The sequence below is a fragment of the Dromiciops gliroides genome, chromosome 1 (assembly GCF_019393635.1).
Source record: "Dromiciops gliroides isolate mDroGli1 chromosome 1, mDroGli1.pri, whole genome shotgun sequence".
NCBI classification, from domain to species: domain Eukaryota; kingdom Metazoa; phylum Chordata; class Mammalia; order Microbiotheria; family Microbiotheriidae; genus Dromiciops; species Dromiciops gliroides.
In genome coordinates this window covers 422,669,186-422,697,177 of record NC_057861.1, presented here as the reverse complement: position 1 = coordinate 422,697,177, position 27,992 = coordinate 422,669,186, and the positions used below count along the sequence as shown (strand labels likewise).

General features: G+C 38.2%; 1 protein-coding gene across 2 annotated transcripts in view; it reads right to left on the bottom strand.

Moving 5' to 3' along the window:
* Positions 1–1,059: 1,059 nt before the first annotated feature.
* MTMR12 (myotubularin related protein 12) overlaps positions 1,060–27,992 on the bottom strand; it is a 99,229-nt gene continuing 72,296 nt past the window's right edge. The window contains exons 8-17 of one of the 2 annotated variants that reach the window (XM_043973579.1): positions 26,302–26,377; positions 25,233–25,339; positions 24,725–24,849; positions 22,270–22,335; positions 22,050–22,128; positions 18,614–18,684; positions 13,014–13,186; positions 11,640–11,807; positions 10,553–10,714; positions 1,060–4,125 (exon numbers count right to left, since the gene is read on the bottom strand). In XM_043973579.1, the coding sequence (XP_043829514.1) occupies positions 3,559–4,125; positions 10,553–10,714; positions 11,640–11,807; positions 13,014–13,186; positions 18,614–18,684; positions 22,050–22,128; positions 22,270–22,335; positions 24,725–24,849; positions 25,233–25,339; positions 26,302–26,377 (1,594 nt within the window). In that variant the 3' untranslated portion in view covers positions 1,060–3,558. The remainder of the gene's footprint in view (positions 4,126–10,552; positions 10,715–11,639; positions 11,808–13,013; positions 13,187–18,613; positions 18,685–22,049; positions 22,129–22,269; positions 22,336–24,724; positions 24,850–25,232; positions 25,340–26,301; positions 26,378–27,992) is intronic. The other variant, XM_043973573.1, reaches the window with a different exon arrangement.

The window sequence follows — 27,992 nt, the reverse complement described above, 5'->3', positions numbered from 1 at the left end:
CTGCCTCCACTAATGGTTGTTCCCTCAATTATTATGCACTATATAAAATATTACTTATTACAGCCCCTGAAGAATAATAAGGAGTCTGAAGATACTCACTGAATTATCTTTACCCTAGGGATAGATCTATTTACTATTGTACTACAATTGTCAAGAAATGAAAATTGTGGGGGCAACCTCTCCTTCTGATTGGGAACATGACTAACTTCAGGAGGCAGTCACATATGCTTAGCAAGTAAGGTTCAGTGCTTGGTAACAGTCATAAAAAAATACTTATTCTGAATGAGAAAAACACACACAACCACTTTCCACTTAGCAATGGAAGAAAACTTCATTCTTTGTATGTGATTCCCTTCCATCAACATTTCCTCAAATGAAATAAACAGAATGGGAAAAGGAACATAAAAGCAAGAGGGAGAGAGACAGGTGGAGAGCTAATTCCTAGTAAGTAAACCCTTAGCAAGATTTCGTTTTTCAAGCAATAGAGGACCTAAGAGATCATTGAATTCAGCCCCTTTATCTTCAGAGATGAGTAAAATGGGAATGTGGTGGTCAGGGGACTTATCCAAAGTCATATTTGTATATGGGGAGCAGTGTACTAGTAAATGTTAAACAACTATCTCTCTAGGGGAAAAATGTACCCATGATATACTATTAAGTTTAATTTGCATTAACAACATTTTTCTATCACTTTAAGTCTAGATAGTAACAAAATAATAAATCAAGTCCTAATTTGTAGCATTTGACAATTTTTGAGGTGTAAATGTTGTCAACGAAAATTTAACAATTGGCTCTGATAAGAATTGGCTCTAGCATACCTCTGATAGAAGTATTATAATAGAACTCAAATTTGAACCCATATATTTTTTACTCCAACATCAACGGTCTGCCTTTTCTGGTCAAGAAAAGAAGGGAAAAGACAAAGGGTATGACAACATTATTTCAGTGGGGATGAAGGGGTTGGTGTATGTGTACGATTTTCTTTGTTTTTTCTAAGCACCTCATGCTGCAATAAACACAGTACACAATGTATTACACAAAATACAGTGTTATTTTTAAACTGTGCTTTAATTCCTGCAACCAGATTTGATGCAGTGTGATACAAGTATAAACTCTAATTATACATACAATAAAATAAAAAGCAAATTTATACAGATTTTGCCCAACAGCTTATTCCTCAAAAAACCAAAAACCAAAAACCACCACAAGACAGGAATGTTTTAAATTCAATTAAAGCTAGGATGTATTCAGTGTAAAAACTTGGAGGTATAAAGAGAAACTCAGGATATTATATACAGTAAATTAATGTACATTTCTAAACTTGCAGTGCAGCATTTTCAACAAAATTTTAAATGGTTTCACTTTAGCTTTTACAATTAAGCACTTCCCATATTTCAATCTTTAATAAAAAATTGCACAATATATAAATCCATTTGAGACTTCTGTATACAAACACAAGTGATAGAAATATGATTTCAAATATAAATACATAACTGTCATGACCTTACAAGTTACAACAGTTTTAATCTCCTTTTCCTGGACTGCAGTTTTCAAAAGTATATAAAAATATTCCAATGCACATTCAACTACTATTATAATGGTAACAGATATGACTTTAACCCAAGATTTCTGGAGCATAAAGCATCACGAAAAGCATTTTTGGAATGCATGTTTACTAAAAATCCAAGGACTTTATAGGCTACTGTATAAATATTCACTTTATGATATGGTAACAAAAATAGTTAGCTCCATAGTGTATTGGGGGTGAGGAAGGGGATGAGAAAGTGGAGCAGCGTAGAGAGGTTAGTGCTAGTTGAAGAAGGCCCATGTAACTGAAGGGAGCTACAGAACTAGTGTCCTTGTAACAATTGCTATTGAAAGCTTAACACTGTCCTCACTATTAAGACTCATAAGGCAACTGAGACTCAAACTTTTTCATCCTCACTCCCGTTAATCCTATTCTTCCTCTGTCTCAACATCTCTCATCCAAATAGATTCAACCTGGCTCATAAGTTAACATCGAGATGGGAGAACAGACTACAATTTACTGTATGTATATAGATGATTCAGTGCAAACTTAGAAACTCCTCAACATTCTTTGTCATTGTCCTTGAGCAATTAAAAGCTTTTCCGACATCTAACAATTACAAGAGGGTCTATTATTAGATATCAAACATGTACAAATACAAAAGAGAAACGTTAATTAGAAATCTCTTAACAAATGAGATTTTTTTTCTTTCTCATGTAGAATTTGACAGGTCACATTAAGGAGCAAAATAACTGGTCCTTACAAAGTGTATTTTTTGCATAAAAATATATTACTCACACAGCAAATCTAAAAGAGGTGTCAGGCATAAAATCACGTTTCTTCTATGGCTTTTAAAATCACTGAGGTACTATAAGATATTCAGCAACTCTTGATTCCAATGTTCAGATGCTTTCCTAAGTGAAAGCCACATTCAAAAAGGATCATATTACATCAGTCTGCACATGGGACAGACACTAAAGGCTACGGTTTTTTTAATGCTCCAGTAACAGAGGTCTAGAGTCTCAGTGTACACTAAGAGAAACATTAAGCAGTTAGCTTCAAATACTGGGAGGCTCAGATGAAAAACCCAGTCTCTCTAGAAGGAATTGGAGGTTCCTCTAGCGAACTGAAGAAAACCTCAGTCTGACTAGTCGGATTAGCAGCAAGCAACTAGAAATAAGCATATGAAGGCATTGAGAAAGTGGAGGAATGCTAATAAGTGCAGCTTAGATAGCATCTTGAACATAGAAGGTGCTTAATACATTTTGCTAAATGAATAAATGAATGAGGGAATGAGGTCTAGAGAATGACGTACAGCAACTAGCATATGAAAATGGGTTACTAAATCTGCTCTTTTCATCATCTACAAAGCTAAACAATGGAAGGGTGAAAGGAATGGCCAGAAAGTCAATGATCTGGAATTTTCTGTTTTTCAATAGCTGAGACGTAGAGAACAATGAGGTGTTTTGTTTAAACATATACTATAACATCTTCAAATCCCTCCCATTCCCTAAATAAATCTTTTGATCCTTTATACAAATGTATTTTTAGAGGTATCTTAAAATGACACGAAAAAGAAAATTGACTATTCTTACTGACTGGGTAACAGCAATTTTGGCACAGAAAGAATTTTAGCTAAGTGTTAAGACCAAGAATAATTGATCAAGTCCTTTAGCTGTATTCTAGATATGAAAACATTTTCCTTATAGTTACTTTATAAAAATTATACAAAAGGACATGATCCTATTCAAGTGGCAAGTTATAACACCTTGCAGTTAATTAACACTCCTAGAGATAGTTTCAGTTGCATAGTCTTTCAATAACCATGTTAAACAAAATACAAAACAAGGACCGTCCATTTTCCTAACCACTGGGCTAGTGATGACATAGCTGAAATCACAAAAATTCTCTCCATATTAGGCCATACCATGATACATTTCAGTGCCTAGAGACAGAACATCTGACATCCATTACAATCTTCATGGTTCCTCCTTTTCCACAGTTTCTGAGCAACTGAAAAGAAAATTAAGTCACACATCACCTAGATCAACAAACTCATCTTCTTGTTTGGCCAAGTCTTCCTCATCTCCCAAAACCTTCCAACTATTGGTGGGCAAAACTGGCTTGGAAGAATGTCTCTGGAGCAAAGCAAAAGGAAATAAAGAGGACAAGCGAGCAGGCTTCCTTAGTAGTGAAAGGGTATCCAGAGGAGAGGCCATCTGGCTGTTGTGCTTTTCATCAATTTTCTTTTGCAAGCTCTGAACCTCTTCCATCATTTCCAAGACTCTGTTCATAGTGGCCACTGGGCCACCTCCCAGGATCTGGGCTTCTGGAATCCAACGCAGGCAGCGCTGGGCCCAGACTTTAATTTCCGGACCCTCTATGTGAGGGAGCAACAGTCCGTGATAGTCAACAGTTTTGCTGTGCCAGCTATCATAGAATTCTCGAAAACTGTCATGAAGTTCATCAGAAGAATTGATTAGTTTGCTAATTCTCTTGCCCAGGTTTTTGATTAAGTGGTCTGTTTCTTCCCTGAAAAATCCTCTTTTGGGAGATGATTTAGTTTGGGTAAGTGGTAGAGAAAGCTGTCGCTGGTGCTTTAAGAGAGACACAAATACTTTTGTTTAATAAACAGATAATTGATGCCATAGGGTATAAAAAGTAATACTGCAGAAACCTGCTTTAAGAAACATCAAAATTGCCACTTATAGCTAAAAATTATTACGATATAATAGCAGAGAGAAGTTACGCTATATTGTTTAACTTTTATTTGTTATATAAAACAGGATTAGATGCACAGTGGGCTTGTAGATACAATCATTGGGGAAAGGCGGGAGAAAAAATGGTACAGGGGGCCTGCACAGAAACGGGGGGGGGGGGGGAGGAGTGTTGACTTTTCATTCATTCATTCATTCATTCATTCATTCATTCATTCATTCATTCATTCATTCATTCGCAGGGCAATGAGGGTTAAGTGACTTGCTCAGGGTCACACAGCTAGTAAGTGTCAAGTGTCTGAGGTCACATTTGAACTCGGGTCCTCCTGAATCCAGGCCCATGCTTTACCCACTTCAACACCTAGCTGCCCCCAAGGAGGGTTTGACTTGATGAGGTAAATAACTTCATCCTCTTGAACTCAAGTAAAACCAAACAATACTCTTGGCAAGTCAACTGGGAAAGAGGAAAGCCAGAGTGTTGAGCCAGGTGTCTGTGATGGCAGGAAAGAGGGAATCAGGGATTCCCAACACCTGGTTCCCTTTTACTTCTCCCCTACTTACAGAGCTAGTAGTTCTTTAATGAGTGGAATTCTCATGGGGATAAGGTAAAAGGAGCCAGGTCCTGGTTTTAAATTGCAATTAAGATTAAGCACCTATGCAATGCCCTAAATGAATGTATTTTGTGAACTTTTACTATTAAATTAACTGCTCAGTGAATCTTGTTTAAAAAAAGGGGGGATATATATGTGGGGGAAGAGGGGAGAAAGAATGATCTTAGGACCACATCTACAGTACTATGTTTAGTTCTAGTCATGATATTTGAGAAAACATATAATACAGATAAAGTTCACACAAAAGTGACTAGTGTGGAAAACAGTGTTGTCATGTCAGTGTTGAATTTGGAATCTTGAGACCTCCCAGCTGTGCAGTTGTGCAACCTTATGCAAGTGTCTTAACTGATCTGGCCTGAGTTTCCTTATCTGTAAAATGGGATGGTTGGTACAGACAGTCTGAAGTCCCTTCCATCTCTAAGTCTTATCATCATACAGTCCAATGATTAAGTAAGGAAGTGGGGACGTTCACTCTGAAGAGAGGAATTTGGTGGGGGCAATAAGGGAGATATAGTTATCATTTAAAAGGCCATCAATGTAAGAGGGATCATCCTTGTTTCACTTAACTCCAGAGGAAAGAACCAAGATCAATGGGCTGACATTATGAAGAGGTCACTTCGGGTTCCATGTAAAGAAAGAAGAACTAGCACTACCCAGAAGCAGAATGGGCCGCCGCAAGGGGCGGGAGCTTCCCCTCACTGCCTATCTTGAAGCAAAAGCTGAATGACACACTGGTCAGTTACACTGAAGAGGGCCTTCCTATCAAGGGACAGTTTAGACCAGATCTTCTCTGAGGTCCCTTCCAATTTGAAGAGGGGGAGTTTATCTCTGGGCATGTGGTGTAATGGGACCCCTATGGTGTGACAGAAGGAATGACAGGATAGGCCTGAGACCACCCAGAATCTAGTCTTGGTCCTACCACAACTAACTATATCTAGGCCTCAGTCCTGTCATCTGTAAAATGAGGGACTTGGACAAAATGATCTCTAAAATCCCTTCCCCCTCCGGAGTGCCACACTTCTGTTTTTATCTAAATGCCTTAGAATCCTGCTGCCCAATCCCTTTGCCCTATACAACTTGAAAACTCTTATATTTGCTCAAACCTTCCCTCTGGCAAACTTCTAAGTGCCTCAGACACTTGACAGTCACAAGGGTGGTAAAGAGAGCAGTTAGAAAAACCGTATCTGGGTGGAACTGTGAACTAAAATCTGGTTGCAGCCTCATCTGTAATGAGGGGGTCAGATGAGATCATTTCTGAGGACTGGCCTAGCTCCCACATTCAAGGCAACCATGACAAGATGTGTCTCTGCGTGGCCACCAGGGGGTGTAACACACTAAGGAACAGCTGATTTCTGGCAAAATACCAAAGTGACTCAGTGAACAGCATTTTTGTGTGTTTCACTTCCATAGATGGACTGCCTTTAGATCCAATTCTGGGGGTAAGAGTCTAAAACCATGGAAGTACAAGGAGTGCCATGTCCGGTCTATAATATTCTTTGAAAGGCCTGGCAAATAAGATGTTTATAGATGCTTGCTGATTGAATGTGGGTGAAATACTGTACTTGGGGAGTCAGACCTGGGGTTGAATTGTACCTCACACATGTCCCAGCTGTGTGATCCTGGGCTGATCACAATCCCTGAGCCTTGATTTCCTCATTTGTAAAAGATAGCAGTAGCTACAGAACAGACACCCTTCCTCCCCATTCCCCTCAGAATTATTGGAAGGCTCTGTTAAAGGCTAAAATTCTAGCTAGTCTGTCTAAAATATCTAATGAATGGTCGCCAATAAATTATAAGCTTTAGCAAGAGTTAGGCTTTTAAGCATTTATTAAGGAGAATAAGAATTTGGCGAAGAGAGAGAGAAAGGCCTACATTCATCTATCTATTAAAGGGAGAGCACATTTCTAGCTCCGCTCTCCACCAGAGTCCAAAGGAAAGAGCCCTAGTCAGAGCGCCAGGCTCTTCCTCCTTCCCCCCACCAGCAAATGTCACTTCCTGACGCCAAAGAAAAGACTCCTGGTCTTGCCCTTGAAGACCTTCACTTCATGGCGCAACTTTCCTATAGTAAGTCTCCAGTAGGTGGCGTCATTCCAATCATTACAGCTCAAATGAGATAACACATGGAGAGCATTCTGCACATTTTAAAGCATGTGTCAATTATTATGACTAAAAAGGCACTGGAGCCATTTGCATTTTTAGATCTTCAAGTCTAAGCCCAGCCTGGTCCCAACCCTTAGTCCTTATTAAAATAAATCCATATTTTCAGACAGGCCATTGAATGACCTCCTTTCATCAAAGCAAGGACAAGCATGAGAGCCAAGCTCAGCTCCCAGGTTCCCCCCATCTTGGGCTCTACCAGAATTATATTTACAAGAGAAATAACAACAGTGGCACAAATTTTACTAAGGTATTTGTGACCACTGAATTCCATTTCTGAGGCACTCTAGGGAACAATTTCCTGAGATGAAGAAATAGCTATGAATTATTATTTAAATTACTTTTTAACTATAAATCTATGATTCTACTTACTCTTTTGGTGAAGTGTTTCAGTGACTAATATACTAGGACAAAGACACAGTCAAACTGAAATGATTTGGGGAGAAAGACAGAGGAAGGGTACACTCTGTTTAAAGACTTAAATTAGAAAACAGACTTTTGAATGGCTACAAAATTTTGGTACCTGAATATAATGGAATATTATTGTGCTGTAAGAAATAATATAATGAGGGGCAGCTAGGTGGTACAGTAGATAGAGCACTGGCCCTGGAGTCAGGAGGACCTGAGTTCAGATCCGACCTCAGACACTTGATACTTACTAGCTGTGTGACCCTGGGCAAGTCACTTAACCCCAATTGCATCACCCCCCCCCAAAAAAAAAGAAAGAAAGAAAGAGATAATATAATGAATACAGAAAAGCCTGGTAAGACTGTATGAACTAATACAAAATAAACAGAATTAGTAAAACAATATAAATAAAAAGATTATGACAATGAAAAAAAAACAACAAAAACTGTTCCGAGCATCAAAGAACAAAAGAAAGTTCAGTGAAATTATAATGAATAAGTTTGGCCCCCCAAAAGATATGAGAAAGCACTTGCTTCTTTGGATTAAATTAGAGCTAATGTCTGACTTTTTCAATGTTGGGTTTTTTCTTCTTTGTTATAAGGCATGGCCCCCCGGAAGAGGGATACATTTTGGGAATGTAAGTGATATAAAAGCAGCAGAAGTTAAAAGCATATCAGTAAAAATATGTTTAAAGAAAAAGAAAACAGCTTTTTAACATTTATTACTGATTCTAATCTATTGCCTTTCTATCTTTCCATCTGCCTCCCCTTATCAAACCCTACTCTTCATCCATACCATGACCTCTACCCCTCAATTCTTTCTTAGGCCACCTCCCTTTCACGAGCTAATTTCTCTTCTTTTCCCAATCCTGACCCTTGGTAAACCAATTCAAGTCTACACTGTCTTCTTCTTGAGTCCCTAGCCCCCCGTCATTTCACTGATTGCAAAGCCTCAGTCTTGGATCACAACCACTATTACTGCCTTTTCACCTGCATACAGCCTGAACAAAAGTGGAGAAAAATCACAGGAACCATTCTGATTGGATCCACTACAAATCTGTTACACAATGTCAACTGGTCCCTCACTGCTGCTAGGCAATCTTATATACTCACTTTAACAATACATTCATTATTCCATTCTCCACAGCAGCTCTTCTAATGTGCCCATGTCTTCCCTATCCTGAAAAAATCCCTCTAACTATTGTTCTACATCTCTCCTTCCCACTGTGGCTAAACTCCTTGGAAAAAAGGCCACGTACAATAACCAACGCCACTTTCTCTTACTCCTTTCTTGACCTCATCATCCACTGAAAGTGCTCTCTCCAAAGTTGCTAATGCTTCCTTAATTGCCAAATCATCAATGGCCTTTTTCTCAATCTTCACGCTCGACTTCTTTGCAGCCTTTGACATTACTGATAACTCTCCCCACCTTGACCCTCTCTTCTCTAGGTTGGAGGCACATCTATCTCCTGCTTTTCCTCTTAATTATCTGGGCACTCCTTTTTAGGCTTCTTGGCTGGATCCCCATCCAGGTTACATCCTCTAACCATAAGTTTCCTATAAAGGCTTCTGTGCAGGGCCCACTTTCTCCTCTCCCTCTAAACTACTTCATCCGTCCATCTCATTGGCTTCCATGGATGTAATTACTATCTCTATGCTGACAAAGATCAAATTCACCTATCCTGCTCCAAACTCTCTGCTGTCCTCTAATCTCAAATCTCCAGCTGCCTTTCAGACATCTCAAACTAGATACCCAGTAGATGTCTTAAACTCAATTAGTTCAAAACAGAACTTGTCTTTCCCCCTAGATCCTTCTTCCCCAAGCCTAACTTCCCTATTACTGCTGATACCATCTTCCCAGTCCCTCAGGAATACAACCTAATTGTCATCTTGACTCCTTCACTCCCTCTCCACCCCACCCCTGAACCCCCATAATCAAGCTGTTGCCAAGACCTGCTGATTTCACCTTTATATCTCTCTCCTCTGATACTGCCACTGTGCTAGAATAGACCCTCATCACCCCAGGTGTCAACTGCTACAACCGCTTACCTGTGTTTCTGCCAGCCTCAATTCTCTCCTCACTCCAATCCATCCTCTTTTCTTTCTTTCTTTTTTTAAGTGAGGCAATTGGGGTTAAGTGACTTGCCCAGGGTCACACAGCTAGTAATGTTAAGTGTCTGAGGCCAGATTTGAACTCAGGTACTCCTGACTCCAGGGCCGGTGCTCTATCCACTGCACCATCTAGCTGCCCCCCAATCCATCCTCTTTTAACCACTAAAGTGATTTTTCTAAGGAGCAGGTACAACCAGATGTCCCCTAACTCAATAAACTCTAGTGGTTTCCTATTACCTCCAGATCAAATACAAGATCTTCTGTTTGGCATTCAAAGCCCTTCATAACTTCACCTTCTCTTATCTTTCCAGTCTTCTTGCACCTTACTCCCCCCAACACATATTTTTTGATCCAGTGACACTGGCCTCCTGGCTATTCCACAAACAAGACACTCTCTCTCTGCTTTGTCCTCCATGTGTGGAGTGCTCCAATCTCCTCTACTCTAAACTAGTGACCTCCCTGGCTCCTCTGAGTCCCAACTAAAGTCCCACTTTTTATAGGAAGCCTTTCCCAATCTCTCTTAATTCTAGTGCCCTCCATCTGTTACTTGTCTCCTATTCATCCTGTATACAGCTTGTTTGCACACATTTGCTTCATGTTGTTTCTCCCATTAGATTATGAGCTCCTTGAGGGCAGGGACTTAGGGACTTAGTAAAATAGCATCAATTTCATTTTTGTTGCCAAAATAATGCACATACACAATAGATAAGCTTCATCTTAGGAATTATACTTTTAAAATTATAATGACTTCTTGTTGAATATGGGTTTACTTGGCATTGCCTGTCAGGATCCCATCTTTAGTGCCAAAAGACTATGTTTCAAAGTCATTTTGAAACACAGTACAAAGCCTGATCTGCAAAATGCAAATAGTCCTAAAGTTGTCCTTTATAATTAGCTAATCGAAAATGCCTCTGGATGTAAAGTGGTAATGCATATATTAATTATATATAACATAAAAATATGTTATGACATTATACATGGCTGGACAGACAAGAAAGATCAGAAATATAAGTATCTTACTTTAAAATGTGGTGCTCTCCGCTGACTTCTGTCTGGTTTTGGCTTTTCTACATAAAGAGGATTGTTGAGCAAAATCTGAGCCTTAGGTTCAAACTGAACAGACCAATCCCAAACGGTGAGGAGACTCAAAGGATTGCTTTGTGAGTCCTGGCTTTCCTTACCCTGCCAAGACAAGCACATATTATAGTGGTTCCAAGGGTGGGACAGAACATGGCAAAACTCTGAGAAGAAAGAGAATGTTGTAAGAATCACAAGGTTCCCTTTCCAGAAATGATGACTGCCCTGATATTTATTATTCATCTGTCACTTTCATATGTAAGAGAGTTTGTTTTCATTAAGTTATTCACTAAAAACATTTGCTAAAACAGGACAAGTCCTGGATTTCAAGAACTCTGGAGTTTTAACTAAAACGAGTAGGCATGACAGTATTTATACAAGACCACAGTAACCTTGGGGATGAGAAGTAGCTTTCTTACAGTTTATAGAAAAAGAACAGATGGTAGTGGGGGAAAAACCAGGACTTAGAGCCAAGTCAGATTTGGGTTCAAATCCCAGCTCTGATACTTGCTGTGTGACTCTAAAGCAACTCACTTCATTTCTAAGCCTGTTTTCTTGTCTATAAGTTGGGGATAGTATTTTAATTACTTACTTTCACAGGATAGCAAAAAAAAAAGCCTTTTATAAAAATTCTAAAAGTATTATATGAATGTGAGTTGTTATGGGAAAAGTTGACTTTGGCACAAAAAGAGTAACATGCCCAGATTTATGGTCTAAGATTCTAATAGGTAGGCTTTAAAGATACATTTAAGTCTTATGGAATTTATTGTTAAGTGAGATAAAAACCATAAAAAGGGAAAATTAAAGGATAGTTTGAAATTTGTTCCTACTTTCTTAATTTCCACTCAGCTGTTCCAAGCATGGATGTGCTATGCCTTATGATTGATTTCAGAGCAGAACAAGGATAATGACAAAGCTTACCCACACCCCTTTAATACCACCAAGAAGAATAAAGGTCTTTAATGGTACCAAAAAATGGCATGATAAGAACCAGCAAAAAAGACAATAAAATTCTAATAGAGATTCTTACCATGTTAATATCTTTCTGATATGGTGAATTGAAGAAGAAGGTACTAAAAATAGGTATGTACAGGCTATCTGACAAAACAGTCAAGTAAGTCTCTGTGAACTCAAAAGCTGGAGGATGCTGTTGTACCAACTGCCAAACACAGTCTAAGAAAAGCAGGAAAACAGGAACCTAAATGAAAAGAAGACCAAGTTACGTGTAGTACATGCAGACAAATGAGAACTGTCATGAGTCCCCCCAAAATGAGGGCCACTTTTAACATAAGAGGGGTTTAGTATCTTTAAAATTTCAATCAACTAATGCATAATGTATGTAGAGACTTAGGGCCAAAAAGAAACTGAGCCAGGTCTACAAACAGAGATGTAGGCTCTCCAGGAAGACAGCGGACCTTAAAGGCAAGAGGTTTTGTCTCACACTTCTCTAGTAGCTGTGTACAGCACAATGCTACAGGTACTCATAAATATTTTCTGAACTGAATAAGAAAAATCAAAGGCTACAAGCCACACAATTATTGCAAAGTGAAAAAAAGGGTGGGGAGAGGTGAGACTGGTTCACACAATTTTCACCATTCCTTTTCACAGGACTGAATCAGTTGACTACACTGAACGTCAATATTACAGAAAAGTATGATTTCTAGGAGACATATTTTCCAATTTTATTAAGATTCTTAGGTCGCCCAAGGCCTTTCTTCACTGAAGCCTTATTTTGAACTGTGTTCAATGTTATTCCACTGAAATGAGATGGTGATCTGAAGTTAATATTCTGCTTTTTATGTGTAAGACAAACTTTTCTTCATTACTGTTAGATTTTTTTCTGTTTAGACATTATGAATTCTAAATATTTCTTTTTCTTTTTTTGCAGGCAATGGGGGTTAAGTGACTTGCCCAGGGTCACACAGCTAGTAAGTGTCAAGTATCTGAGGCCGGATTTGAACTCAGGTCCTCCTGAATCCAGGGCCAGTGCTTTAACCACTGCGCCATCTAGCTGCCCCCTAAATATTTCTTTTCTGCAAGGAGCAAATAAAAGACTAAAATCAGCAGCTATTTTAAGGTAGGTGTCACCCAATAAAATGAAATTCATTTTGAAAATTCCAAACATGAAGACCATTTCATTGCAAAGCTTGCCTGATGAATACAAAAGACAGGTGCTTCTAGAGGATCTCTTTAATGTTTCTTTCACCAACAAATCACTTTATTAGAATTGTTCAAATTTTTACTGTAACCAGGAAATGAATCAATTCTTTCCTAACATAGGCCAACTCAAAACACTTTTGCCAGTAATGACGTTACATCAGAATTGATGTGCTAAGTAAGTCATACTTTCATCAAGATCCATCCACCTCAACTAAAACCCTGAAATAGTCAGCAAGAAACTTACCTCCTCTTTATCATTCTGGCGTAGATGGTTGCATCGATCCAAGAAACAGTGCCCGCCCATTACCCATTCTTTTTGGATGAGGCTCTGAAAACCAAACCTGGTTCTACAGTATGGGTCCATCATCACTTGTACCAGAGAGGAGATTATGCAGCACAGGTCAGACGCATTCTCCTCTAGGAAAAATCATGACAATGGTACAGAGAGTATAGTACAAAATATTTTAAAATTGCAAAGGATATCTTCATTTGGGGTCACTGAGAGACGCTGGTAGAAAAAACTATTTAGAAGCAGTAGGTGGGAGCAACAAGTAGGCCTAACCTTTCTCCTGACCTTGCAAGTCAGCTTTTTGGCAAATTCATCCTATTCCTATTTTTACAGTGCTTTTCAGAAGCCTTCATAAGCCTGCAATGCCCTTATTTATGAAACCAAGCGATTTATTCCTGATCTACAGCAAAATCTGGCTGTGTTCAAGTAATTCCTAGGCTGTGGACATTCATTTAACCCCACAGTGCTCAAGGCAACTCTCTAAGACTCTAAGTTGGAGAGAAGATGCAAATATGCCTTGGCAGAAGCAGTTTCCTCAATGGGGAGTTTCCTACAGCAATGAAATGACAGGTGTAGACCCTATCCTTGATTTCTGATCTAGCCTACCCTTGTTCCATAGGCTCTTCTAATGACTGCTTTCCTCTCCATCCCTACACTAGACAGCAAGCATCTCCCAGACCTCCATCTTAATCATGTACTTCCCCTTGCTTCCCACTCACATCTACTAAAAGGTTCCTTTTCCCTCTTAACCAAAGGACCAGATGACCAACTCCTGCCCATCAAAGGGAACCAACAGCAGTGTAGCTGGGGATGAAGCTTCCCAAAGAAACACCAAAATATAAACATTTCAAATTCTAGTTTGATATTAGGGTAGGTTAACTTTTCTTGTTAAACTCTGTCCAGTGACTATTATTTCTCTTCTGTTGTACTGACTACCTAATCCAGGTTGACTAATCTCTCTGCCTCAGACTCAAGCAGCATATCCACAACCTTTTCCAAAGCTGTCATCCACAGCCCAATTAACTTCAGTCCTCCCTAGTTCTCAATCAAGTACCTGTTAATAATAAATTTAAGGCTGAAGAGTCTGCAATGTGCTAGGAACTATGCTGGGCACTGGGGATACGAGGAGAAAAATGAAACATGATAAGCTTTCAAGGAGATTGCATTCTATTGAACCTGACCTTCATCTTAATTATGTTTTCCCCTTTGTCTTGACCCATAAATGACTTTACCCTCCCACTGGGACAACAAGACTGAAATCCTGACACCAAAGGGAGCTAAATGGAGCTCATCTACTTCAGAGCCCATTTCATGGTGTCCTTTGGAAGACTTACTCTACTGCAAAAGTCCCCTATGTTCCTAAGCTTTTTAACTAACAGTTCTTCCACTTCTCCTTTAATCAAGACTTGGTTCTTCTCTGGGGGCAGCTAGAAGATAGAGGTCTGGATTTGGAGTCAGGAAGATATGAGTTCAAATTCTATCTCAGGAGTTCATTAGCTAGGTGACCCAAAGAAAAATCACTTAACCTTTCTCAGCCTCAGTTTCTTCATCTGTAAAATGAAGATAATAATAGCAGCTACCTAAAAGGCTTACTTACCATGAGCGTTAAATGAGACAACATGTGTGAAGTATTGTATTAAAAACCTTAAAGCACTAAATGTTAGCCACTATCATCATCATCATCATTAAGCCAACCAGCTACCACCCTCTTGTCTCTGCTAAGTTTCTTTTAAAAACTGTCTAGACTTCACATGTATAATCAATATTAAATTGCTTGCCTTCTCAAAGAGGGGACAGGGATGGGAGGAAGAAAGAGAATTTGGAGCTCACATTTAAAAACAATGAATGTTAAAAAATTCTTACATGTAATTGGTTTGTATACCTATTTTTTGTTTTGTTTTGTTTTAGTGAGGCAATTGGGGTTAAGTGACTTGCCCAGGGTCACACAGATAGTAAGTGTTAAGTGTCTGAGGCTGGATTTGAACTCAGGTACTTCTTTCTGACTCCAGGGCCAGTGCTCTATCCACGGCGCCACCTAGCTGTCCCTCTTATATATAATTGGGAAATATCTAACAAAATAAATGGAATAATATTTTTTAAAAGTTGTTGATGTCAAATTATTCTATTTGGCTTAAACAATGGTTCCCTTACTCTTTTTGCTTCAATATCATGAGATCTGGTTTCCATTTCCACCACTCTACTGAAATTGCTATTTAATCACCAAATCCAATGGCTTCTTTTCAAACTTCCTCCACCTTGACTTTTCCATAGTTTTTACATATTTGAGTGCCCTTCTCCTGGCTTCAGAAATGCCACATTATCTGTTCTTTTCCTACCTTCCATACTTCTGTCTGCTTGTCTTCTTCATGACCCCTTAAATGTGGACAGGGCATTCCTTAAAGGCATGTTCTTGGTGGCCTTCTCTTCCTTAGCATTTTAAGTCACTTGTGTGGCTTCAATCAGCACCTCTATGAAACAACCTTCTCAATCCATTCATCATCTTTGCAGAGCTCTGAGATCACAAGTTCTACTTTTCAAAAATCTAAACCTGGATATCTTACCAGCACCGCAGCACTCATCTGTCCAAAACGGGACTATTTTTACTCCCTAAACTTTGTTCCTCTTTCTGGTTGTCCAGTCCTCTGGGGTGGCAATCTTGGGGTTATTTTTAACTCTTCCTTCTCCTAAACTTTTCAAATCCAATCAGTTATGAAATCCCATTACAGAGATGGAATCACTCTCTTTTGTTAATTTAGCTCCTTCTATCCTATTCCCACAGGCATCAAAACCAATTATAGACCCTCAATTCAACTTCAGGATGGTGGAGTGGATGTACTGCTACTACTTTAGACACTACCTATATCTCTTCATAATTAATTTAACTTCCATCAGTCCTCAGTTTCCTGATATATAAAATAGGGATCATACTTAAAGCACCCTTTCCATGGGGTTGTTGTGAAGACCAACGTATGCAAATTGCTTTGTAAACCTTAAGGTGATATATCAATATTATCTATTATAATTGTTATTGAAATATAGGTCTTCCTGCCCCAACTCTTCTCCAACCAATAAAATTCCTACATATACCTCAGGTTGTGCTACTACTTTACTCAAAAAACTTCAGCTCCCTAATGTCCCTTGAGTAAAGTCTGAGATCCTTTGCTTAGTATAAAGGGCTGTCCAAAGTCTAGCACCATTCTGCTCTTCTAGCTATATCTCATCTCTGGTTTCTAGACACTCTATGCTACAGCCAAACAGGACTACTGTCTATCACCTAATCTTGTCATACCTCCATTCAGCTTATATTGCTCAATGTTGTTCTCTATGTTTGGACTACTTTTTTCCTGTCCCTCTTTTCTTGGTGAACTAGGCTTTGAAGGATGGGTAGGAATTCGAGTGGACCCTTACTTGACTTCCCTCCCAATTTTGATCTCTCTTACTTTGCTTTTCAAGCCTCTAGTATATGCTTTTCACAAAATTGTGTTGTAGAATTGTCGTCTTCTCAGACACAACATCCTACGAAGGCAAGGGCAGACAATGTCTTACCCCAAATGTGTATGTCCTTTAGCATCCATCATAGTATGCTACACAAAACAGGTGCTAATTATGTCTCTACCGAATGGATGCTCCATGAGTGTAAATACCATATTGTCCATTTGTGCATTTGTTTAATGTAGGTGACACAGAACAAAAGAAAGATAAACTATTTCTGAGAAGAAAGAGTTAAAAATGATCCCAACGTGTCCTTCCCAGGAGACTGGGTGAATATATGTACTGTAAACAGAAAGTGATAAATAAAAAAACAGGCATGTTTCTTAGACTTTAAGCACCTAGAGAGCAGGAACTGTGTCAAGAGTCTATACTATTTACTTTGTACAGCAACAATAAGTGGTACTTCAAAAGTTCTTAAAATGTTTAAGAAGATGACTGTGTTGTTATAACTGGAAGTAGTAAGCTCAAGGTAAGATGCCCAAGTCACAGACATTTTTAGCCTGAAAGTAATTACATCTGATCTAAACGATCACATTAAGATTTGAGTCAGTGGGGCAGCTAGGTGGCGCAGGGGATAAAGCACCAGCCCTGGATTCAGGAGGACCTGAGTTCAAATTAGGCCTCAGACACTTGACACTTAACTGGTATGACCCTGGGCAAGTCATTTAACCCTCACTGCCCTGCGCGCACGCGCACACACACACACACACACACACACACACACACACAGAGACACACACACACACCAACAAAAACAAAACAAGACAACAACAATAAAAAAAGATTTGAGTCAAACCTCCTACCGCTTTCCCCCTTCAGGACAAAAGGAAAACAAAAAGAACTGGTAGATTTTATAGGTAAATGGGTTTTGTTGTCTTTCATATTCTGGCAGTGGCCAAACAAGTTGTACTTTTTCAAGTACATGTAAGTCCAGATAGCAAAGCTAAAATTCCTACTCCACTACTTAGCCTAAGCTAATATTCCTTTTAAGTAATATAAAGAAAAGGGGATAGAAGCTAAGATTTCAGTTCAAACAGTGATATCTATTCAAGTGAACTCTTCTTACCAGTGACTTAACATTCCGCATTTGCTAGAGAGTAAATTAAAAGTCCCCATAGAACCCATCCTGATCAAGTCTGACCTGAGGTGCTTTTTGATTTTCCAAGGGCTCTTCGTTACTTAACCTTCTCCCCTGACAAAATTACTATATATATATATATATATATATATATATATATATATATATATATATATATATATATGCAAAATACCTGTCCCTCTTTATGTATGTAGTGATGTTTTCAGTAAGCTATTCTGTTTTTTCCCATTAATTTTTAAGGTCCCTGAAGGGTGAGACCACAAAGATTTTCCATGTAACTTCCTAATGAAGTTGGATACAGCTCTCTGAACACAGCAGAAAAGCTTTGTTAATTTTAGAGAATGAACTGAGTAATTTCAATCCTGTTTATATGAAATACTTAAAGAGAGTATATCCAACTACATTTAGTTGTGTCAGAGATTACTGTAAAGTATGCTTTTTAGAGATGAAACACTACCCACCCCTTTTGCTTTTATTTTATTTGAATTTCCAAGTCCCTCTCCTCAAATATGGCATCTTCAGTCCACTAAGGCAAAGAAGATCACTTATCATCAGAAGCTGCTTAGGGTAACTTTACAAAGGCATGTACGTTTGGGGCTGTACAACTGTATATAGAATGACTAACACAGCTATACATTTTTTCATTTCAACTAAGTTGAAGTAATACTAGGAAATGTAAGGATGTTAATACTTCAAGTTTTGGTATCTAGTTGATAGAAGAAAATATACCTCCTACATTTCAAATACTTCTTTTTCAGGCTGAGAATAAGTCTGTTGCCAAGGGATCGGGAGTAAGACTTTCTTTTTAAAGAGCCACATGAAAATTCCAGGCAGAGAATTTTAGGGCTCCAAGAAAACGGGCAAGAAACACATTCCCACAACTGTCACATAAAATTGGATGACTATCAGACATATCCAAGTAAGGGGGGAAAAGAATGCTTTTTTTCTTCAAACAGAATCTTACCTATGAGAAGAACATTTGCATTTTGTACTTCCAAACATTCAACAACTTCTATTGCTTTTTTCAGACAGCGTCTAAAGAGGGAGACAGGAAAAAGGGATCTTAATACTTATGTGTGGTACTTTCAACAAATGTGCAACAGATATTTTATAAAGGGCACAATATATCATGTTAGCACTAGGAATATGAAGACATAAATGAAGCAATCCCTATCCTGAACCTTCATTCTCCTGGAGAGATAGAAAAGGAACACAGAAACAAAAGAGCCTTGAAAGAGAATTCTAGGAATATTTGGGAGGAGAGAAAATGCTGATCTACTGGGAACAGAAAGGCATGGTCTGAATCATTTTTCAGATTCTTAGATTAACATATCAAGTCCACCTCATAGAACAAAAGAACCAATAAGATATTCGAATTTATGACAAGGAGAGGGATAGAGAAGTGCTCCACCACATATGAAATAATAAATATTTGTTAAATGGAATGTTAAATCTACCTATTAGAATATTCTTCAGTACTTAAAATGATTGATGATTTTATAGGTGTGGGTATTCCCTCTACTGACAAAAATTTCAACTCCTCTTTAGATAGGCATAGTGAGTTGGTATGGTTCAAGAAGGTCACTCACTACCCAAGAGCGCCTCTCTGAATTTAGCTGAGCTAATCCTGGGAAGGCAAATGGTCAGGCTTTTGAACCACACTTAGCTGACACTGTTTCTGAGACACCACCATGTGGCACTGGGGTAGGAATTTAGTGGAGAATAAGAACCTTAACATTTTAAAAAATCCCATGGGATTAAAAATTCCTATGAGCACTTTCTTTTTTTTTCCTAAATTCTTTTTATTTTTTTGCAGGGCAATGGGGATTAAGTGACTTGCCCAAGGTCACACAGCTAGCAAGTATCAAGTGTCTGAAGCTGGATTTGAACTCAGGTACTCCTGAATCCAGGGCTGGTGCTTTATTCACTGTGCCACCTAGCTGCCCCGATCATTTTCTTAAGAGGTATTTCTGAACTACATATTCATACAAAAAACTTATTCCTAGGAAAATGTGAAAATTTAGCATCCTCTCAGAGCTGAATTAACCTCAAGAGCTTAATGCATATTTCTGTTTTTTTCCCCTGAGGTCACTGACTATGTGACCCAAAAAGGTCCCTTCCACATGGTATTCATATAAAGACTTGTTTTATTTGAATCGGTGGCTTCTTTTAATACTAAAACCTCTTTACTCCAAAGTCTTTGGGTATTTTTAGTTTTGAGAACACTTGGTTACATATGGAACAAAATGGTGAGAACTTTGAATTTTTATAAGCACAGGTGGGAGATTACTATTTTGGGATAGAAGGAAGAATCCCTCTTTCCCTGGAAAACTCTTGGAAGCATCATTCCATTGGGACTTTGCTCTGACATATTCACTACTGACTTGCAACAGGCTATGACTATATTAAAAATAGGCTGAGGGGCAGCTAGGTGGCACAGTAGATAGAGCGCCGGCCCTGGATTCAGGAGGACCTGAGTTCAAATCCGGCCTCAGACCCTTGACACTTACTAGCTGTGTGACTCTGGGCAAGTCACTTAAGTCCAACTGCCTTGCCAAAAAACAAAACAAACAAACAAAAAAATAGGCTGAACTGGAGATAAAGGAGATTTCCATCAATTGGGGAATGACCAAATAAATTGTGGCACATGAATATAAGGCCATATTATTGTGTCAAAAGAAATGAACAGGGGGCGGCTAGGTGGTGCAGTGGATAAAGCACTGGCCTTGGATTCAGGAGGACCTGAGTTCAAATCCAGCCTCGGACACTTGACACTTACTAGCTGTGTGACCCTAGGCAAGTCACTTAACCCTCATTGCCCTGCAAAAAAGAAAAGAAAAGAAAAGAAAAAAGAAGAAATGAACAATATGAGGAATTGAGAAGCACAGGAAACTATGTGAACTGATGCAGAGTGAAATAGGAGATTAGAAATGACTACGATAATGTAATTTTTGGAAAAACAACAAAATGTAGTTGAACTCTGGCTAACTATAACAATTAGTTTTAGTTACAGATAGCTAGAGATGAAACCTGTGTCCTTCCTTCTCAGGAAAGAGGTGAGGGGGGTTACAGATGTGGAATGTTGCCTATACCCTAGCTTCTTAAACTGTGGGTCATGACTCCCTATGGGGCCGGGTAACTGAATATGGGGATCGTGAAAAATTTGGCAGCAATAAAAGATTATGTACACCTATTTTATACACCTATATACCTGGGGTTGCATAAAATTTTCTTGGGTTGAAAAGGGGTCATGAGTTGAAAAAGTTTAAGAAGCCTTGACCTATACTGTCAGATTTGGTTGTTGTGAAAGCTGGTCTCAAATAATTTTTCTGTAACAAAGAAGGGTTCAATAGTGGTAAATGTGTGTGCGTGGGATATGTCTGGAGTATTATATAAAGAAATGACTGATGTGAAAACGAAAGGCATAAATAAAACTTAAAAACACAGAACCTTCGGTGAGTCATTTCTTTCTTTTTATTTTTTTCAATTTATTTAACTCAAGTACCAAACAAAATGAGCATTTCTGTATAACACAGAGCAGAATATAAAGGGGGTTAAACATGAAGCCACAAACCTCCATCATGTACAGCTTGCTTTTCCCTTTAAGTATATAACAAATTCAACACAGAGCTTTCTTTCTTTCTTTTTTTTTGGTTGGGTAATGAGGGTTAAGTGACTTGCCCAGGGTCACACAGCTAGTTAATTGTCAAGTGTCTAAGGCCAGATTTGAACTCAGGTCCTCCTGAATCCAGGGTCGGTGTTTTATCCACTGTGCCACCTAGCTGCCCCTACAGAACTTTCAAAGTTAGTCTACTTGTCTGTGATTTCATCCAGCCCTTTTTATGTTCTATTCTTTCTTTCTTTCTTTTTTTTTTTTGACAATCTCCTTTCCATAACTCATCCATCCCTCTCCCCCTTAAAAAACAAAACAAAACAAAAACAAAACCTTTAGAACAAATCTATGGAGACAGGCCAAATAAATGTGCAAATTTACCATTTTGGAAAATGAATTGTTTTATTCTGCATCTTGAGTCCATCACCTCTTTGTTATGAGGAGAATCCTCATTTCTTTCATGATTTAAAAATAAGGCTAGAGCTATTAAGAGGGCAGAGGGAAATTGACTTTATCTAACAGTCTCAGGTTGCTCCCTTTTTGTTTTGCGTGTCTATTTTTGGTTTTTAGAGAGTAAAAAAAGTTCCTTGGGAGAAGGGAATATACCTGTGAATTCTGCATATTCCCAATATGGACACAAGTATTGAATAACAAAATTTCATTAATAACAATATAAAATATTAAAAGATTTAAAAGTTCCTGACTAAAATTCATGTGGTTGAAAAAAATTCAATTGTTATAAATTTAGAAGAATCAAAACCATAATGATTCAAAGTAATCTGAATACCTGATGATGTCCAGCCAGTTACTACTTTCCAATAATGAAAACCATTTCACGTCTGTGTCCCAAAATTCAGAACTGTTGTCTGCAATAGTAGAAAAAAAAAGTTGTATCAATATTAAGTAACATTTAAGAAATCAGTGTTATTTAACAGCCTTATTTGGGATTAAGGAAGAACATTTTCAGGAATTTAGTTTACATTTCAGAATCTAAACATGAAGCTAACCTTGTGAATTCAAATTTTTAGTTAAGGTGGCTTTTGAATTGAGATGCCCTGGAAGAGTAGTGTCTTCTACATTAGACATAGGAGAAATGCAAGAGAAATCTATATTAGTTAAGGAAAAAATACAGGTAGAAAAGAAGCATTAAACTACTATTTTTTCTTAGTCTGAATACACTAACACTTCCCAATTGTAAGGAGTCAGAAACTATTCATTAGAAGAAAATGACAAAGATGTCAATGTTCTGTTGGATGCTTCACTTTTCAGTAAATAAAGCAAGGGGGGGGGGGATTCCATAGTATAGATTTCAATTCAGTTAAAATCTAAAATCCTCAAGTCAATATACAATGCACTGTCCCCTAAAAGTATCTTCAATTTTACGAAAGGCTAATAGATAAAATATTATTTTCCAGTTACATGTAGAGATAGTTTTCAACATTTGTTTTTATAAGATTTTTAGTTCCTTCCCCCTCCCCAAGACAGCAAGCAATCTGATATGGGTGATGTATGTACAATCACATTAAATTATTTTGCATTAGTCATGCATTAGTTGTGAAAGAAGAATCAAAAACAAAACCAAAAAAAAGTAGAAAGAGTATGGTTCCATCTACATCCAGATTCCACAGTTCTTTTTTCTGGATGTGGAGAGCATTTTCCATCATGAGTCCTTTGGAATTATCTTGGATAATAATCGTATTGCTGAGAAGAGTCAAGTCTATCACAGTTGTTCATCCCGCAATGTTGTTGATACTGTGTACAATGTTCTCCTGGTTCTGCTCATCTCACTCAGCATCAGTCCACTTAAGTCTTTCCAGGTTTTTCTGAAATCTGCCTACTTATCATTTCTTACAGCACAATAGTATTTCATTACATTCATATACCACAACTTGTTTAGCCATTCCCCAATTGATGGGCAGCTCCTCAATTTCCAATTCTTTGCCCCCACAAAAAGAGCAGCTATAAATATTTTTGTACACGTGGGTCCTTTTCCCTTTTTATGATCATTTTGGGATATAGACCTAATAGTAGTATTGCTGGGTCAAAGGGTAAGCACAGCTTTATAGCCCTTTGGGCATACTTCTAAATTGCTCTCCAGAATGGCTGGAACAGTTCATAACTCCATACAATGTGTCAGTGTTCCAATTTTTCCACAGCTTCTCCAACATTTATTATTTTCCTTTTTTTGTCATATTAGCCAATCTGATAATGTGAGGTGGTACTTTCAGAATTATTTTAATTTGCATTTCTCTAATCAATAGTGATTTAGAGCATTTTTTCATATGGCAATAGATAGCTTTGATTTCTTCATCTGAAAACTGCCTGTTCATATCCCTTTGACCATTTCTCAATTGGGGAATGACCTGTATTCTTATAAATTGGACTCAGTTCTCTAAATATTTGAGAAATGAGGCCTTTATCAGAGATACTTGCCGTAAAAATTGTGTCCCAGTTTTCTTTCCTTCTAATCTTGCTTGCATTTTAAAATATTTTACTGACATCTTTTGTTCTTACACCAGTCATTTCTCCCCCACCCCCTATTAAATTCACATGTGACAAAGATAAGCAAAAGTAAACAAAAACATCTGATAAATTAACACATAAATTTAGACACAGTAAATTCATGACAGTTAATGCTAAATAAGGGCAAAAATAGCCAGTGAAAAACCTGTATAATCCTGTCCCACTGGAGTTCATCTGGATCACATGGTAAGGAAGCCTACTTGGCTGGGCCTACAGTAAGCATTTGTCAGGGAGAATCAATCAATCAACACATTAAATGCCTACTGTGTACCAGAGCACCGTGTTAAGCCCTTGGGATACAAAATGAGGGAAAAGACAGTCTCTGTTCTCAAGAAGTTTTCAATCCAATGGGGGAGAAAACAAGTACTCATCATTTATTATGTTGCAAAACATCTCATTACTGTGCCACAATTTATTCAGGCAATCTTTCAAAAGTGGTGTGTCAAGATGTCAACCATAACTTTCTGATGACCTCCCCTGCCAACCTTTAAAGGTTGTAGTACCTTTTTACTTTATTAAGTGAATTATTTTATTTTTACAGTTATTCTCACAATCTAATAATAAATAATAATAAATAACTTACATTTTTATTTATTAGATTTATTTAAGGAATTTAAAATATTTCATTATTTAATAATCAATAATGCTATTAAAGAATTTTTATTATTTAATACTTTTGTCTATATTGGAATATACAGAATTTAGATATATTTCCGACTCTCAAAGAACTTTTTTTACTTTATAAAGACCAAAATTGGACCTCTAAAACAGAAGGGGAAGGAAACCTAGAGAACTCTTTTCGATACATCTGTCAATCCTGATGGCAAGAAGCATCTGACTATTACCACAGAGTAAGGAAAAGATGCCATATGTCATGTGACCCAGTTAGTATTTCTTTCCCCATCTGAAAAAAAGTTGTTTTTGTTGTGTACTCCTTACCTATTAGGAATAGCTGTTTAAATTTAGAGTACGAGGCCTGGATTTCCTGTAGGGATATGAAAGTATTTGACAGTTCTTCAGTTTTTAAATTTTCATAAGGTGGCTTGTGGATGGTCTTGTAAATTCTAGATATCAAGAAATATCAAGATATTAGAGGAGGAAACATGTATCAAAGCAATCTACAAGTATTTATAAGTCCCTGTGAGTAAGAGGATATCAGCATGTTGGCAAAAAAGAAAATATTATTGGGTATTCTTGTATATGTCTCTGAAGACTAACAGTAACAAGCATTAGTACTTTTCATAAAAATTAATTTCATAAATATGAATCGAGGTGATTTACAAATATTACAAATTCTAAGTCCCTGTAGTAAAAGGATGTCAGCCAGTTGGAGGAAATCAATGTTTTATCAGCTATCACTATGTCTCTAAAGACTAAGCATTTTTCATTTTTTTAAAAAGTCACTTAGAAGGAAAAAAAAGGAATACGAATGTAAGAAATTACTGACCTATCCAAGAAAGCCTTCTGTACTTGTAAAATGGAGTCATCCTGTTCTTTGGGGAAAGCTGACATTTTCAGAAGAGCACAACCATTATGACAAGACCAACACCAAATCTAGAGAATGAAAAAGAAGATTTTTTTCAGGCATCATGTATACAGCTACCCATCAGGCCAGTCAGACATTCAAACTCACATGGGGCTATTGCTATAATTTCAATGAGACAAAGATTCTTTTTCAGTGAACTAGCAAGCGCAGAATTTATTCATAATATTCTTTTCCCAATAAATTCCCCAAAGGCAGGGGAAATCTGAAAATGAGGGGTGGTTTCTAGAGTCTTGCCTACTTTGACCATTAAATATACTTCGTGCTTGACTGTGGTTTGGAATGTAAGGAAAGCAAGCTCTGCATACCACCCTTTCATGAAAAATATATTACTGAATCTCTAACTACTCCTTTTACACTTACAGAAATAATTTCAGATAACCAAAAATGATTCCTTCTTTAGACTTTACTTGATGGATGTCAGATACATAGGTTGGCATCTTTTCTGCAACTTATAGTTTTTAAGAGTTACTTTGGGGGGCAGCTAGGTGGTGCAGTGGATAAAGCACCAGCCCTGAATTCAGGAGGACCTGAGTTCAAATCCTCAAACACTTGACACTTACTAGCTGTGTGACCCTGGGCAAGTCATTTAACCCTCAAACCAAAACAAAACAAAAGTTACTTTGAGCCCTGAGAGGTTAAGTTACTTGCCAGGGTCACACTTTTAGTATTGTGCCAGAGGCAGCTTTTGCAAGAAGTTTTTGCAGTAAAACTGGGGTACATCCTTGTGAAGACAGTCTCAGGCCAGGATGTGTTAGCCTCCTTTCCTAGAAGCAGCAACATTGCCACCTCTGGGGGATCCCTAAGATATTTCCAGATCCCTGCTAGAATGAGGACAAACTACTTAACTATTAGAAATATAAACCCAGAGCTTTAAATAAGGTATGTAAGTGGCAAATAAAAAATCTATGTTTAATGGCAAATGATATGAGCATTTGGCTTTCACGATGTTTAGGCTTCCACAGTTACTTACTGGTATACCTCGTCCTTGAAAACATGAGATATCCTCTTCAGGCAGAGAAACAGGAACAACAAAGTAGGCTGGCAGTCTATAGGGAAGAAATAATTCATTATACCACCAAAGGCTGATGTTAATTAAATCCAAAAGCTGAAGTTCTGAAACAAAGAAATTCAAGCACATCTTAGGACAAAGGATCATATTTTCTGATTAATGAGAACTACCTCAAATGCCTTCTCTTTCTTTCTCTCAGCATAGAAAGAGCACAGATTGAACAAGAAGTCACAAGGCAAGGATTCTAACCCCACGGATGCCCCAAACTAGCTGTATCATCTTGAAAACCCCGTTACTTCTCTGGTCCTGTTTCTTCATCTGTAAAATGAGAGTCACACACTCTGATGTCCTTTTCAATCCTGAAATTCCATAATATTAGGGAAAGGAAGAAGGACTGGATTTCAGTGGAGGGAGGAACATCCCTCTAACTATGCTGTGTTTGGTATTCAAATCCCTTCTTAACCTGGCCCCCTCCTACCTTTCCAGGCTTCTTAGACTTTACCCCATGACAAATATTCTTCTATTCAGTAACACCGGCCTCCTGGCTGTTCCACAAACAAGACACTTCACCTCTTGGCTCCAGGCATTTTCTCTAGCTGTCCTCATGCCCAGAACACTCTCTCTCTCATAACCAGCCACTGACCTCTCTGGTTTCCTTTAAATCCTAACTAAAATCCCACCTTTTACAGGAAGCCTTCCTTTCCCAACCTTTCTTTTTTTTGTTTGTTTGCTTGTTTTGTGAGGCAATTGGGGTTAAGTGACTTGCCCAGGGTCACACAGCTAGTAAGTGTCTGAGGCCGGATTTGAACTCAGGTACTCCTGACTCCAGGGCCAGTACTCTATCCACTGTGCCACCTAGCTGCCCCCCCTTTCTTAAAGCAAGTGTTAATTACTTTATTATTTCCTATGTGACCTATATACAGTTTGCTTTTTACATACCTGTTTGCTTGTTATCTTCCCCCATTAGATTGCCTCAGTGGCAGGGGCTGTCTTTGCCTGCCTCTTTTTGTATCCCTAGCGCTTAGCACAGTGTCTGGTACATAGTAGGTGCTTAATAAATATTTATGTATTGATTGGTTAGCACATTCTCTTCAACTTATGAACTTAGAGACTTATCTAGAGCAGTGATTAAGAAACTACAGCCTGTGAGTCAAATGTGGTCTGCCGACTGTTTTTGTACAGTGGTGGAGCCAAGGTTTTTACATTAAAGTATTTTTTGGTTGTATTTTACAATGTAAAAACTACTTTTAGTTCACAGGTTTGTACAAAACCAGAAAGGCCTAATCTGATCCTCAGGCAATACTTTGCTGAACCCTGAGAGGTTAAATAACTTGCTCTGGGTCACAAAAATGGCAAGGTATGGTAACAAATTAGATAGATGGGGTGAGGGAATGAGGAGATGAGTACGATGACAAGGTTATAAACATGGGAGAATGGTGGTGCCTCTAACAGAAATAAAGAATGGAGGAAGAGGGGTGGGCTTGGAAGGGAAAGTTCTGTTTTGGGTATGTTGGGTCTGAGATGTTCCAGGGATACTCTGTTTGAAATGGATCCCCAGCAGCTGGTGCTGAGGGATGAGTTCAGAGGAGACAATGGGGCTAGAAATATAGCTATGGAGTCAGAATCATCCTTGACCCATCCCTCTTCCTGGC